The sequence below is a fragment of the Elephas maximus genome, chromosome 1, assembly GCF_024166365.1.
Source record: "Elephas maximus indicus isolate mEleMax1 chromosome 1, mEleMax1 primary haplotype, whole genome shotgun sequence".
Taxonomy (NCBI): Eukaryota; Metazoa; Chordata; class Mammalia; order Proboscidea; family Elephantidae; genus Elephas; species Elephas maximus.
In genome coordinates this window covers 122,326,814-122,342,161 of record NC_064819.1, presented here as the reverse complement: position 1 = coordinate 122,342,161, position 15,348 = coordinate 122,326,814, and the positions used below count along the sequence as shown (strand labels likewise).

Below are 15,348 nucleotides of genomic sequence, written 5' to 3'. Positions count from 1 at the left end.
GGATGAGTCTTCACATAAAGAAGAAAATCTTACGCCTACAGAGTTTTCACTGACCTTGGCTGAAGTCTGGTCTTTTCTGAGTTACATAACTAGAAGGTCCTAAGGTTATTTTGACAGATATAAAATAGTGAGTTGTAATCACACCCCTTTCTCTTTTGATTATTTAGTGCAACATCCTGGGGAATAATCTTAAAGACCTGGTGGATAAATATCAACACTATGAAGATACTTCGTGTGGACTTCTTTCCGGGCTCCAGGCCTGTGAGGCCACAGCGAGCAAACACTTATCTGAACCCATTGCTGTGGACCCCAAAAATCTGCAGAGACAGTTAGAAGAGACCAAGGTGAGTGAGTGAGTGAGAGAGAGAGAGAGATCTTCAATGGTCTTGTTGAAAGGCTTCTACTTTCCAGTGCTCTTTTGATAGTTCCACTTAGTGTAGGGGGCAAATGGAGCAGTATACTTCACCCTAGCTAGAGTGAGTTATGACTCTGTTTCTCCCCAGTCCATTCATTTCTCTTTCTAATGAGATAGTTTTACCCACAGTTGTTTACCTGGTTTTACCTTGCTGTTATGGCTCCTTGCCTACACCCTCTCACCCCCAAACAAAATCCAATATGGTGGTCTAGGTCCCATTCTTGAGAAGGATTTGGTGATTGGGATAGAATATTACTCCTAAAAATATACTTACGCATCAAAGCAGCAGAGAGTTTCATAATTTACTGTTAAGGGAAAGTTGTTGAAAGTTGAGCTTCCTGTGTTTGTGGGGGAGGTGTAAGCAAATTTGTGAAGCATGCATTTTTCTCTCACTTTTATCAACCTTCATGTGGGCCTTGCCTATTCCCCTTCTCTGCTCTGTTTATTCTCTTCAGCACCTAATACCATATAACATGATACTTACTGATCTTGTTCATTGTCTTTATCCTCCATTGGAATTAAGCTCCACGAGGGCAGGTATTTTTGTCTGTTTTGCTTACGGCAATATCCCCAGGCACCTAGAAGAGTACATGGTCGAAAGTAGATACTCAATAAATATTTTTTAAGGACGGACAGGTAGAAACAAAGAGGAGCTATCACTGCCACATTTGGGGATTCTGAGGATGCAGACATTGGTATTATCAAGCACTGTTCTCAGGAAGTCTTCCAGCTGCTCCAGAGATACTGGCTTGATGTGGGAATTGTGTAACTGGGAGGGTCTCAGCCTTACTCACGATGACAGGGGAAGTCTATTCTATTTTCTTAAATTGAAAGCATATTTAAAAATTCTAATATAAGGGAAGATACTTTTCGAAACAGTTTACTCAACATGAGCAATAATTTTTTTAGTTTGGAAGTTTCATTTCATAACTCTATTCTTGTTAGCAGGTGGGTGTAACAGCTTATTGATGCCATAGCTAGAAAGTAAACACAGCCTTGCCAGTTAAACAGCTGCCTTGAAGAATTTAGTTGCATCCGTTACAGAATCATAAACCGTTTTTGTGCTATTAACAAGGAAACTTCATCTATATATATTGTCCCAGAGTCTCTGGGTGGCACAGACAGTTAATGTGCCAACTGAAAGGTTGGAGGTTCGAATCTACCCAGAGGCACTTTGGGAGAAATGCCTGGTGATCTACTTTAAAAAAATTAGCTATTAAAAACCCTATGGGCCACTGTTCTGCTCTAACACACGTGGGGTTGCCATGAGTCGGCCTTGACTCAACAGCGACTGGAAAAAAAAAAAATATGTGACTGGTCCAGGTAAGGAGACCAAGGTTATAATCTGCAGTATTCCCTGCCACAGACACTTTTTTCATGTTTTAATTTCATTGACATTATTCAAAAACAATATGAGAGAAACATTTGAGTACTTTAATTTGAAATTTTGTTCCAAGGTAGTACTATAAACCACCACCATGGTGGTGCAGTAGTTAAGAGCTTGGCTGCTAACCAAAAGCTGGGCAGTTCGAATCCACCAGCTGCTCCTTGGAAACCCTATGGGACAGTTCTGCTCTGTCCAGTAGGGTTGCTATAAGTCAGAATCGACTTGATAGCAGTGTTTTTTTTTTTTTAATAGTTAAATCATAACTTAATACATGTTAAAAAACTATAAACTCTCTTGATTTAATTATGGAGACATTTTGAAGAGGTGAAGAAGAGATGTTTCTTCTGTAGTTTATTTCTCAGCTTTAGGATGATAGGCAGGACCATCCTTGGTACTGAAAGTTTTTATAGGACCATAGTACTCATTCAGTAAATATTTATGTGTTAGGCCCATTACTAGGTTCTCTGAGAATGCAAAAATGTTGTATCCTCTGTCTTTGCCTTTGGAGAGCTCACAGTCTTAAAAAAAAAAAACAGAGAAGCGTTCTTAATCTTACTCCATCTTCTAATAACCATGTGAGGTAGGTAAGCTGTCCCTGTGGCCTAGTTTTCAGCCTGGTTGTAGGTGAAGTTCTGGTCCTAAAGAATTTCTTACACTTTCTGTAACTAAACTTATGGGACATTTTCCCACAGAGATCTGCTCTGATGTGGATTATTTGGCCTGTTTTAACAGGTGTAGGATCTCGTATTCAGATGACACTTCGCTAGTTGGCTGTAGTCGGTGGGCCTTTTGACATATGCATGGGCTGCCTGCGTGTCATCCCAATGTCTTAAATAATGAAAATGAGATGAGATTTTTACCATTAGTTTTAGATATTCATTTTAATTTGAAATCAAGACTGAAATAGAAGAGGATTTTTACAGCTTATGTCTTCAGTTATTTATTTATTCCAGAAACCTTTATTGGGGCCTACTGGGTCCTAAGGGGAGACCCTAGTGGTGTAGTGGTTAAGAACTACAGCTGGTAACCAAAAGGTTAGCAGTTTGAATCCACCAGGTGCTCCTTGGAAACCATAAAGGGGCAGTTCTGCTGTGTCCTATAGGGTCGCTATGAGTCAGAATCGACTTGATGGCAACAGGTTTGTTTTTTGTTTTTTTTTTTAATGTGCTACGGGAGCCCTGGTGGCACAGTGGTTAAGAACTACTGTGAGCTATGAGTGCTGACCAAAAGGTCAGCAGTTTGAATCCACCAGGCGCTCCTTGGAAACCGTGTGGGGCAGTTTTACTCTGTCTTCTAGGGTCGCTATGAGTTGGAATTGACTCAACAGCGCCGGGGGAAGCACTTACTCAACAGGGGTGAGAAGAGAGGCAAGGCTTCCAAGCTGAATATTAAAGCGTGAATCAGAGCCAGGTTCAGGATGATGGTGGGAGGTGGATGGTATGTAGAGGTGGGTTAAAGCATTGGATCTAATATGAGCAAAGTCAGTGAGTTGAGAAATAACTGTGTTGTTGGGTATCTGGAAGAGGAAGTGGAAAAACTTTTATAGCATGCTCAAGTCTTAGCCTTTAATTTGAAGGTAATGGGAAGCTACCGAAAAATTTAAAAAGAGTGACACGGTTAGATAAGTGTTTTAGAGAGAACACATTGGGAGCCGTATCAGGAAAGAGGTTGGAGGCAGAGAAGACAGGAGTCTTTTTCGATAATCCTAGTGAGATATTATCCTGCAGTGATTCATAAATACAGAGCAGAGGTCTGATGAAAGAAATACTTAGCAGAAAAAAACTATCCGGGCTTGGTGTTTGATTTACATGTGTAAAGGGCAGCTGAGAGAGTAAATGGAGTCTAGGTGGAGCTTCACGTTTCCAACTTACTTAATAAGCCTGCAGCCTCAGGAGGGAGTACAGGTGTAGGGTATGAGGTGATGAGTTTAGATTTCAGCTTGATGAATTTGAGATGATCATGGTGGTGTAGTGGTTAAGAGATTGGCTGCTAATCAAAAGGTCGGCAGTTTGAATCCACCAGCTGTGCCTTGGAAACTCTATGGGGCAGTTCTGTTCTGCTTATAGAGTTGCTATGTTCTTATGTACCACCCAGATGGAAACTTGAAGAGGCAGTTGGAAACCTCGGCCTATGGCCAAGAATGAGTTCATCTACAGTTGGGCATGCGGGAGTTTGAATTTGAAACCCAAATGTGAATCTAGAAGAGGAGCTCAAGTACCTGAGGTGAAATCAAAGCCAAGCTTAGGGCCTGCATCATCAGCCTGTCCACTAGGGTAGAGATCTGTTAGAGGGGTTAGGAATACAGGGCCACCTTTCTGGAAGACTTATGTATGGTTCCTGCCTCTACTTCCTTTTTCCTCCATCCTGCTGCTCTTCTACATCTGATCACTCGAAGATCTGCGGGGACCTCTATTCAGCAAATTCAGGGGCCAGTTGGTGGTTTTTTGTTGTGCTTTTTATCTGAAGCAACTGACACTTTACGTTTTCCACTTTCATTTCTTCCTTTAAGCTTCAGTGAGAGAATTACCCTGGTCTCTTTTCTACCTCCCTGATCACATCTATTCTCTTTTTCCTCTCCCCATCATCTAAATATAAGTGTTCTCAATGATCCTTAATGGTCCCTTCTCTGGTGTTCCTGTGCTTTTGATTTTAGCTGTCTCATTGCATATCTTGACTTCCAGTTCTTTATATGTAGTTCCAACTTGTGGGACATGTAGAACTTCCTCCATTTCCAGCTTTGCTGTTTCTATATGAAGAGCCTAAAAGCACTTTGAAGTCATAAATTTTATATACTCCTAAGCTTGCCCCACTTTTGTTTACAAATTCTGTTAATTACCTAGGCTCAAAGATTTTGGAGACTTGTCTCCTTATGTCCTTTCTTCCTGTTCTCTTGAGCAGCACTGTCCAATAGAACATTATATGATAATAATAATCTGTAATCTGCCTGTCCAATATGGTAGCCACTAAACCACATGTAGCTGTTTAGAACTTGAGGTTGTGGCTACTGCAGCTGTGGAATTTAATGTTTAATTTTATTTAATTTTAATCTATTTAAGTTGAAAAAGGTACGTATGGCTAGTGGCTACCATATTGGGCAGCACAACTTGAGATAATCAGTTACCAAGCCCTAGGGAATCTCCTTAAGTGTTCTCTCCTGTGCATACTACTCTACTTCCCTAGCCAGACAGGCTCTTGCTTCATTGTTACTATTGAAACTGCCCCCTCTCTGGCATCACTGTTTCATTTCTTTCCCATTCAATTAATTCCACACAGTACTACAAATTTAACTTTCGTATAGGGCATCTCCTAACTCAGAAGCCTTGGAAAGCTCCCCGTTGCTGCAGGATAAAATGCAAACTCCTTAGCTTGACATTTGAAGCCTGGCATTCCAACATCTGGCTCTCACCTACCTTTCCAGCCTTATTTCTGTTTATTCACCCATACTTACCTTCCAGCTGAATAGGATTGTCCCCTTTCTTATGTGATTTTTCTGCCCTATATTTTGTTCCTTGTATTTTTTTCCTGCAGGAAATCCTCTCCATTTCTACATACCCAAATTCACATTGTCTTCAGGGCTCACCTCAGAGGCACCACCACCACTGAGGTGGCCTTCATTTCTCTCCCCAGTTATTCTGCTTCACAACATCCAGTGGTACTTTTTCTTCCTCATCTTTGGCACTTATCACTCCCTGCCTTAAAATAAGATCCCTGTGGGTAAGCTTCGTGTCTGTCCTATTTTTGTGTTCTCACAGAGTGTAGCAAGGTATTTTGAATTTATAAGATGGTCAGTAACTTTTGTTAAATGAACAGGAATAAATATGACTCAGTATGTGTCAGGGCCTAATGAAATGGAAGTCTTTAATTATCTTCTTACCTGGAGTCAGAATTGGTCCCAAAGACTTTTTGTTTTTTGTTACTGTTTATTTTGTTTGTTTGCTTTTTGTTGTTTGGTGGTAGTGATGGTGGTATTGTATAAAGCTCAGAAGTGGGGTTAAGGAGGAAACTCACGCTAAGGTGAGATGGTTGCAGACTCAGAGAATCAGGCAAATTATTAGGAACATTTGCTTGAGGGTTTATTTCAGGAGTGAATTCATATTATCCTGACTGGCTGATGCTTTTGCTAGCAATGTTTTCATAACTGTCCTTATTCTAAGAATTCTAGAGTAGGGCTATAAGGACGAACAGTTTACTCTGTCTAATTTTATTTTATCTTATTGTAAGCCGTATTTTTTCATATGGAAATCTGTTATTTAGTTGTATGAGTATAATTGAAAACATTTAATCCTACAGGCACTGCAAGGGCAGATATCAAGTCAGCAGGTTGCTGTCGAGAAACTGAAAAAAACTGCTGAAGTACTTTTAGATGCCAGGGGATCTTTATTGCCAGCCAAGAATGATATTCAGAAAACACTGGGTAAGATGCTCCTTTTCTTGTTTCCAGTCTCACAGATGAATTCTAAATGAAGGTATTCTAACAGATGTGCAGGTAATGTCCACTAGGGTATATCTGTTGTTTCTTCTTTCCCTGTGAAATGATGAATCTCAATCTGGGAAAAGGCATGCCTTCTTTGGTAGGTATAGTAGTATCTTAGGGGTGGAGCTGTGTAGTTTGAAAAGATTCACATTTTAATTTAATATTCAGGAAATGTAACAAAAACTCCGTATTTTGTGTACCACAAAAAGTAGAGCTGTACAAAAGTCTCCTGATTTATGGAAGAGGTTGAGAGACCCTGATTTAAGACAATGTCCCCACTTGTCCAGTCTCTAGAAGTGGTCTTTGTGTGGCCTCATGGGGTTCCAGTTACCCCAGTTCTTCAGTTACACTAAAAACTCATACAGTTATAATGGTGGTTTTGTGTCCTCTCACATCAGTTTGATGCATTTCTTGGGAGAAGAGCTATTGTGTATTATTCCTTGTATCTACCCACAGTGTTTAGTTTATACTGAATCCACAGTAGATTATCAATAAATGTTGTTTACTGTCTTCTTATATGTATTTTTTGCTTTGACTTTGTTACTTTTCATAATATTTAATGTGTGGCTTGTGGTTACTATATACTTCTATGTGTGAAATAAAAACCTGCACAGAAGATGATTAAACCTATGTTTTACCCCAAACAGAACATGAGTTAAACTCTGAGCAGCAATTTTAGGTGAAGGGATGAGAAACTTTGCTTTTCTAAAACTACTATGTGGAAGGAAAACCCTTTATTATTATTACATAATTCCAACTTTTTAAAATCAAGCAACTCTAGTGGTAAATAATATTTTAGCATGTACCCCTGTGTAAGCACCAGTATTTATAAACTACATGTATTACTATATTATCTTAGTATATGTTTTATAATTTATAAAACACAAACATAAAAATTTTTTAAAGTATATGATAAAAATACAAGCAGAAGTTCTAACATTTTGTTCCCATATCGCAGTGAACCATCTGTACATCCCACCTTGAAGACCACTGCCTTAACGTTTTGGGTATAGGAATTTAGGGGAGAAAGAAAGAGACTACCTTTTATGTATTTCTGTTGTTCAATGAGGCAATTTGACATTTTTCCCATTGTTGAGTGTATGTAATTTCATTTTTATTTGCATAAAATTCATATATCACATTATTTTAAGACTTTGGAAGCTATCTCTGCCATAATTTTGTAGGAATAGGTAAAAATATATTTAAGGTATAGGGGAATTAGCTCTCTAAGATCTGTTTGATTTCTGAGAAAACATCAACCGCTTAAAAATTCTTACAGTGGGTTTTGTTTCAGTACCATTTTATGAAAGTTTTTAAATCACTGAAATCAAGAATGTACTTCAATGACAGCATTTTATCACTGAGAAGTACAGAAACGAATGGTAACGTTCAAAATACATGAATTGATTGAAACATAGGTGACCTTGCTTGGGAAATCACTCGCCATAGCTGAACAGATTGCTGAAGTTACTGACCCTGCTGATACACAGAGGTGCCCGACTGAGAAGCAGCTCACCTGCCAGTGAGAGCATCTGCAGTGCAAAGCATCTGCTGTGACTTTCAAATTACAGCTCATATTTGAACTTGCTGCTTGTTTTCTTTGCTTATGGCATCTTACCTCATAAAAAATTCATTGCCATCAAGTCAATTCCGACCCATAGAGAACCTATAGGACAGAGTAGAAGTGCCCCATAGGGTTTCCAAGGGGTGCCTGGTGGATTCAAACTGCTGACCTTTGGTTAGCGGCTGTAGCTCTTAACCACTGTGCCACCAGGGTTTCCTATGGCATCTTGGTGCATTTTAAATCTTGCCCCTCTCCCCTGTCAGCATTCTCACGGTCCTCATTGTATCTTAGTGACAGGAACACTATTGTCGCTTTAGATCATCTAAATTTACTGTCTTAATTCAGGGAACATTTGTCAAGCAGTTTTCTCATGATGTCATATTAGAGCAATCAAAGAGAAATGCTGCCTTATTTATACGAATTACAACCCATGAGTCAAGCATAATAAGCATGTTTAAGATATTTCTTTTATGTAGAGATGTTTCAGATCAAAACTTTGTTCTACTGAGCATTTTACAGTGTAGTGGACTAAAGCATTCAGAAATAATTAAAATACTTTTGAAATCCTTGGACAGTAAGTGATAAATTCATAATTAAAAACAGATTGTTTTCCATACAGAGAGATGATGAATACTTTAAAAAAGACATTGTTCTTCGACCTTGACATTACCCTGAAATAGAGAATGTAAGAATGTTAAAATGTAGAGCTTTACATCCAAGTGAAAACTAGGCCAGAAAGGTTTTTTCTTTTTCTTTTTTTAATCATCTTAACTCTTTAAAATTGAAAGCACTTTATCTCATGTGAGATGGGTTAACCTGTTAACCTTTTTTTTCTTTTTTGTCTGCTATTAAGCTTTTCAAATAAATACTATTTATGTGTATTTTAGAAACGTTATCTCAACCTCCTGTTTTCAGTGAATTTTCATTGTTAGTTTTCTAAATACATTCGCATCTGCCAGTTTCTATGCATAGTGAAAGATGCCAAAAGCCTAGCTTATAGGTGTGTGTGTGTGAGAGAGAGACTGAGTGAGACAATTTTTGTATGTAAAGGCTAATTCTTGATAAAATCTTTATAAAGTGTGCATTGTTTCTTGAGAATAGCTATTTTACTCGTACCTTTTTTCAGACAGTTATCAGTAAGTATGGCTAATTTGAAATGACAAATTAACCAGTTATTATCCTAAAGATTTCCTCCTATGTTTATGCATCTAAAAATCTCTTTTCAAATACAGATGTATTTATTAACTACTCTTAAAAGATTTCAGATTTTTATTTCCCACTAGGATCTTTTCCCTTAATGGCTGTAGGTGGTGCTCTGATTTGCATTATAAGAGTTATTATATTTTCTCTTTCTAATTTTGGTGTGGAACTTTTGTGATTCAATTTAGTGTATTTTTGAAAATTATAGGGCAAAGACAACTTTGTGGTTAACATTTCCTGATCTGTTTGGACTAGATGACATTGTTGGGAGATACGATGACCTGTCCAAGTCTATTAATGAACGAAATGAAAAACTGCAGATAACCCTGACCCGCTCGCTGAGTGTGCAGGACGGCTTGGATGAAATGCTGAACTGGATGGGAAGTGTGGAAAGTTCTCTGAAAGAACAAGGTCAAGTGCCCTTAAACTCTGCTGCTCTTCAGGATATCATCAGTAAAAATATTGTAAGTGACATTTTAAAAAGAAAAAAAAAAAAAAAATCCCCCTCCAGATGAAAGAAACGGTTATATAATTCCAGGAGTAAATAGATTTAAGATAAATTTAAAGATACAGAAGAAGTGGTGTTTCCTGAATATAGGAGTGTGGAAAGTGGTGCTTGCAAAAAGACAAATGTGCAAAACAATTTTTCTATGAAGTATAGAAAGAGCTTTGTGTACTTTTCTCATGAATATTATTTGTCGGAGAGGGCCTATACATACATTGTATCCTATCGTGTTTATCATTGCTTCAGCTAGCTGCACATGAGGTTAATCAGATCACTCTTGTTATTGTCTAGCCTTTTAAAAATTAGGACCATGGATAATCCGTAGGCTCCATTAGATCCCAGGGGTTGCTGAGTAGCAGCAGCCTCCTCCTGCCTCTCTGAAGCAACTAGCCAGCTGTTCTCCACTTCCCTTGAAGAGATTTGGGATGGGATTCCTCATGGGACAGATCAGACTTGTCATTCAGTCCCAACTGTTAACTTTCATTAGTCACAGGTTGTTCAAGTTTATGTCGTTATGAATAGTAATTAAAAAAAAAAAAACCCTGATATTATTTGTAAACATCATTCTAAAAATACATGTAATATTTGATTCATTTCAGATGTTGGAACAGGATATTGCAGGTCGCCAGAGCAGTATAAATGCTATGGATGAAAAAGTAAAGAAATTTATGGAAACGACGGACCCATCCACTGCGTCCTCACTGCAAGCCAAAATGAAGGACTTAACTGTTCGGTTTTCAGAAGCAAGTCATAAACATAAAGAAAAGCTTGTCAAAATGGAGGAGCTAAAAACCAAAGTAGAACTGTTTGAGAACCTCTCAGAGAAGCTCCAAATGTTTTTAGACACAAAATCCCAGGGTCTTACTGAGGCAGACGTGCCAGGAAAAGATGTTACTGAACTGTCTCAGTATATGCAGGTGTGTCTTCCTCAGCACACATGAGGCTGATCAAGTATATTAATATTCAGACAAGCTCATATGTTTATTGGCAGAATTATACTCAACTATTATAATTTTAACTGCTTGTGAATTACTAAAGATCTATGCTTTCTTTTGAAAATCTTACCGAATCTCCTCCTTGAAGCCTTTGCTCATTGATTAGAAATGAACACCATTTACCCCACAGTTGCTGTTGATTCTGACTCATGATGACCTCATGTATATCAGAGTAGAACTATGCTCCATAGGATTTTCAATGGCTGATTTTTTGGAAGGAGATTTCCAGGCCTTTCTTTCAATGTGCCTCTGGGTAAACTCGAACTTCCAACCTCTAGGTTAGCAGCTGAGCACATTAACGATTTGTACCATCCAGAGACTTCTATTTATCACACATACAGTTTTCAGATATCATAGTACTGGTAGTGTAAGTATCTTTCATGGCAGAACCCACAAACAGACAAAATATAAAGTATGCATTTTTAAATTAAATAGTGTATACTGTGTTCTGTCTTAAATCGCCTATTAGCTGCATGTTTATTTATATTTAGAGCACTGATCATAGAGAGCATTATTCTTCTATGAAAATCCGAATAGAGCCATTATGGTCCCATACATAACTTCTGAATGAAATTTCATTTGAAGGTCTAGCAACATCTATATTGACTAAATATCTAAATACTTGTAGGAATCAACTTCTGAAGTCTTAGAACACAGAAAAGATCTTGAAGTTTTGCAGAGTCTTCTGAAAGAGATATCAAGTCATGGCTTACCAGGGGATAAAGCTCTGGTTTTTGAAAAAACAAATAATTTGTCAAAGAAGTTCAAGGAAATGGAGGATACCATCAAAGAAAAGTAAGCATCACTTTAAAAAATCGGATTTTATTCTACTTGATACTAACTAGATTGAATTACTTTTATTTGCTTATATAAATAGGTGAAGCAGTTTTTGAAAACTTGAGAATAAGCATAAGGCAAATTTTTAATGCTTCTATATTTTGGTAATTTTTTTCATGCTAAAATATTGACTAGGAAATTCAATACTCCTTACATAAAAGCAGTATGTAAGAAAAATGGTAGTGGTAGTATATTACTGAAAGTAGCCTGAACTTGCTGTAGTCTCTGAAGTCTTTGGCTAATATCACAGAGAAATAACCTTGAAAGACAGCTCATGGTTCATTGCTTTCTGGGCTCAATTCAGAAGCTATGTGCAATTTCAATATAGTTCTTAATGGCCTCTTTTGTATAATAATTTGCTTTTTAAAGAGTCTTAGATAAGAAACAATTCCATGAAAAAAAAAAAAACAAGAAATGAGAGAATGAGCCTAAGTTGAGCTAAAAAGCTGTGCAAGGATAAACCTTGTGACTGAACTTTTACATATCTGATCTCATATTGGTTTCAAATATACATCTGGTTTTGCTAAAGTTTATACAAAAGAGCTCAAAAAGATAGAAAATAGCTATTTCTTGTTTAGCTATTCTTTCTTTTTTGATAATTCTCTATTTAAAGCTTTGGAGTATTGTCTGTATTACTCAAAGAACTATATTTCCCACTTTGTAACATAATATTCAGTTCACATTGCACAGAAGAAAGGTCCTGGATTTTCTTAGGTAATCTATTTCTTCTTTCCAGTGGGTCCATTTTAAAAGCCTTGTAGTCATCAGTAATTAGTCCAGCTGCAACAGGTTCTTACGTGCCAGTGTTCTACACACTGGCACATGTGCACATGACATCCATGTGCCAAATGTAACTGTCACCACAGTTGTTCTTGTGCTGAATATGCGTGCCCCTGTGCAGTGCTGAATACATAGAGAGCTATAGGAGTTCCCTGTGGAGCGTCCTGAGGATCTATGGGAGAGGCACAAATTACAACTCTTCCGTCACAAGGTTGCACCTCAGTTTTGCGGATTTAACCTGTACGCTCTAAAACACCCAGTTTATTCATTTAACATGACTGTCTTCCAGTGTACAAACCACTAGGTGGCGCTGTGTTTTCCCTCATTTCAGTGATTTGTAAGTTTCTCTCTGGTTCTGTGCCTGCTGGCATTAAGCATCATATAAAGTGGACAGATCAAAGCTCATTGAATCTAAATAATGTTAAAACTGTTTATTTAGTGTTAGAGTTTATGTAGCATTATGGAGTGCCATTGCATGTAGGTTACAGATTTCTTAACTGCTCCTATCTTTCTTGAAGGCCCTTGCCTGAGGAGTAGACAAGTGGTTATTTAGCTTGATTTCGCTTGCCAACTATGAAACCTTTCCTTCTGTGTGCACAGGGGTATGGTGTGGGTGCAGGGGTTGTTTTTATTAACATTAAGCCTGATTTAGGAATACTAATTTATTAGTAATGAGACCTTTGCAACATCTCCTTTCTTTAGCTTAAATTTTTGTATGCTCTTTGTTATCTAGAAAAGAAGCTGTGTCTTCTTGTCAAGAACAGATGGAAACTTTCCAAGTCCTTGTCAAATCATTAAAGTCATGGATAAAAGAAACAACAGAAGAAGTTTCCATTCTGCAGCCTTCTTTTGGTGCAGATGACTTAAGAAAATCTTTGGAAGAAACTAAGGTGAATCATTGTATATAATACTAACTTCTCATTTGCCTGTGTCAGTAATGAGAAGTTAAAAGACTAATGTTTGATTTTTTTTTACCCACGTCTTATAGGTACTGTATGTTTAGGTGATGTTTGGAAATTATGACATGGGGTTAACTGATCCTTTTGAGGAAGAACACAAACTTACAGTTAATCCATGCTTTGGGAAAAAAAAAAAAAAAAGATGTATTACTGAGTTGCTGACTTCTCTACCAAATCTCTGCAGAAGCCCAGTTACTTTTTTATGCCATTTTTCATGATGTTGTGTCTTCCTCTTTATTCACTATCTTACTCTAACTTAGAGATACCACTATACTCAGTACTTTAAAACGAAAATTGAGTCTCCAGCATAAATACTGCACATGTCTTTTGTCCTTAAACTCAAGTCCATAAAAGTTTTGGCCAGTTACAGCAGTTTATTTTTTACTCCAAATTTGTAGAGGTGTGTGTTTTTTTAAAAAAGATATTGAAAGTTTGATGACTAAAGCTCACTGTTACATGGAATTCTGAATTCCCATTTATTTATTTTTATTGTCTCTAGTACATTTTCTCAAGTAGTTTGGCTGTTACCTAGTACAGCTTTTTCAGACTTACAGTTGACAGTTACTTTGGAATCCATGGCAGCTAGGAGTAGCCTGACTCCCACTGTGCCTAGGAGCAGAATGCAGGATGGGCCAAGCCCCACTTGTCGTTGCTAACAGTGTTAACAGTCACCCAGCCTGTTGGAGCAAATAGAGATGGTGCCTCTTCTTCCCGTCCACTCCTCTGCAAATCAGGGCCCACAAAGATCGTTGCTGTAATATATGTTTAAGAAATTGAATTATAACGTGCAACTTTGAAAATATTACAAAGGCTGAAAAATAATGTGTTTTTATATCTCAAGAAATTACAAGAAAAGTGGAATTTAAAAACACCAGAGATTCGGAAAGTAAGCAACAGTGGGAACTCACTATGTAACTTAATAAGTGCTGTGACTACTCCTGCGAAAGCAATAGCAGCGGTTAAATCAGGTATGTGCTTGCCTTTTATGGCAAAAAGTGGGAATTGAGTCCCCCCCTTTTTTTTTTATGTTATGTTAGGAGCCCTAGCGGCTCAGGGATTGAGAGCATGGCTGCTAACCAAAAGGTCAGTAGTTCGAATCCACCAGCTACTCCTTGGAAATCTTTTGGGACAGTTCTACTCTGTCCTGTAGGGTCACTATGAGTCAGAATTGACAGCAGTTTTTTTTTGGTGGTATGTTACGTTTATTTGTGTGTTATTATTTTTTTTTTAATTAATGCAGAAGTAATCTCAGAAACACAAAGAGTGTGGTAAGAAAGATGGCACCTATAAACAGACTAAAGGTGCCATGGAAAAGTATCTATATAATAACATTTCAAATACTTTATAGGTTTAATTTAATTGAAGACTACATTTAAAATGTAGCCAAATTAATATGTAAGGAATAAAGAGTGTTAATTTGGAGAGGGGGCAGGTCAGATTCCAATTTATTTTTTTTTTACCTTACATAAAAGAAGCTATTGAAATTCTATTTGAAATCTTTGTATTCACATTATAATATTTGATGAAGAAATGAATCTGGTCTCCTGGAGAAAGAGAAGTGAGGCTCTTTTCTGTAGCATGGACATCTCTTATTTTATTACAACCTACTTTATTCTGTCTAGTATTCCCAAAGAAAACAATTATTTAGTGTGTTGGCCATCATATCTAAGTCATAATCTGAATCATGGTAGAGCCATTGTTCTCAACAAAAGGACAGAGTCATGAATATACATTGATTCTAAAATTAATTTAAGTAATTTGTAAATGCAGTTTTAAATGAAAATATATTTATATTGTAATAAATATTAGGTTTTTTGTTTATTTTTAAAGATCCAGGAATAAACAGAAGGCAGGCCTCATATCCTTATTGTGAGAGTTTCTTAGTATCCTGTGTGGTTTATCTGGCCTGTCCAGCCCCCCAGCTGTCCTATTGTGACACTGATGTTCCAGCCGGGTCTCTCTCAACCAACCGTTTATTCTCCTCTATTAATCCCATTTCAGGGACTGCTCATGTTATACATGGTGTGATGATCTCTCCTAATTGGATTTTCTAAAATAGGTTTTTCTTAAGAGAAATACTATTGCATGTTGTTTATTTTAGTTTTTTTTTTATGTGCACTTTATATTTGCAAATAAATAAAAAGTAATATTCTTTTTGTACTCTTGGTAACTACTAATCATGGTAGGAATTAATCTTTACTATCTGTATTTTCACTCACATCTGAAATGTCA

At 37.3% G+C, this 15,348-nt stretch overlaps 1 protein-coding gene across 17 annotated transcripts in view; it reads left to right on the top strand.

Moving 5' to 3' along the window:
• The window catches only part of DST (dystonin), a 490,994-nt gene that overhangs the window by 366,535 nt on the left and 109,111 nt on the right, over positions 1-15,348 (top strand). For all 17 annotated transcript variants that reach the window (XM_049894718.1, XM_049894699.1, XM_049894708.1 and 14 more), the window contains 7 exons: positions 168-344; positions 6,093-6,216; positions 9,296-9,504; positions 10,145-10,462; positions 11,169-11,335; positions 12,891-13,047; positions 13,958-14,084. In XM_049894718.1, the coding sequence (XP_049750675.1) occupies positions 168-344; positions 6,093-6,216; positions 9,296-9,504; positions 10,145-10,462; positions 11,169-11,335; positions 12,891-13,047; positions 13,958-14,084 (1,279 nt within the window). The remainder of the gene's footprint in view (positions 1-167; positions 345-6,092; positions 6,217-9,295; positions 9,505-10,144; positions 10,463-11,168; positions 11,336-12,890; positions 13,048-13,957; positions 14,085-15,348) is intronic.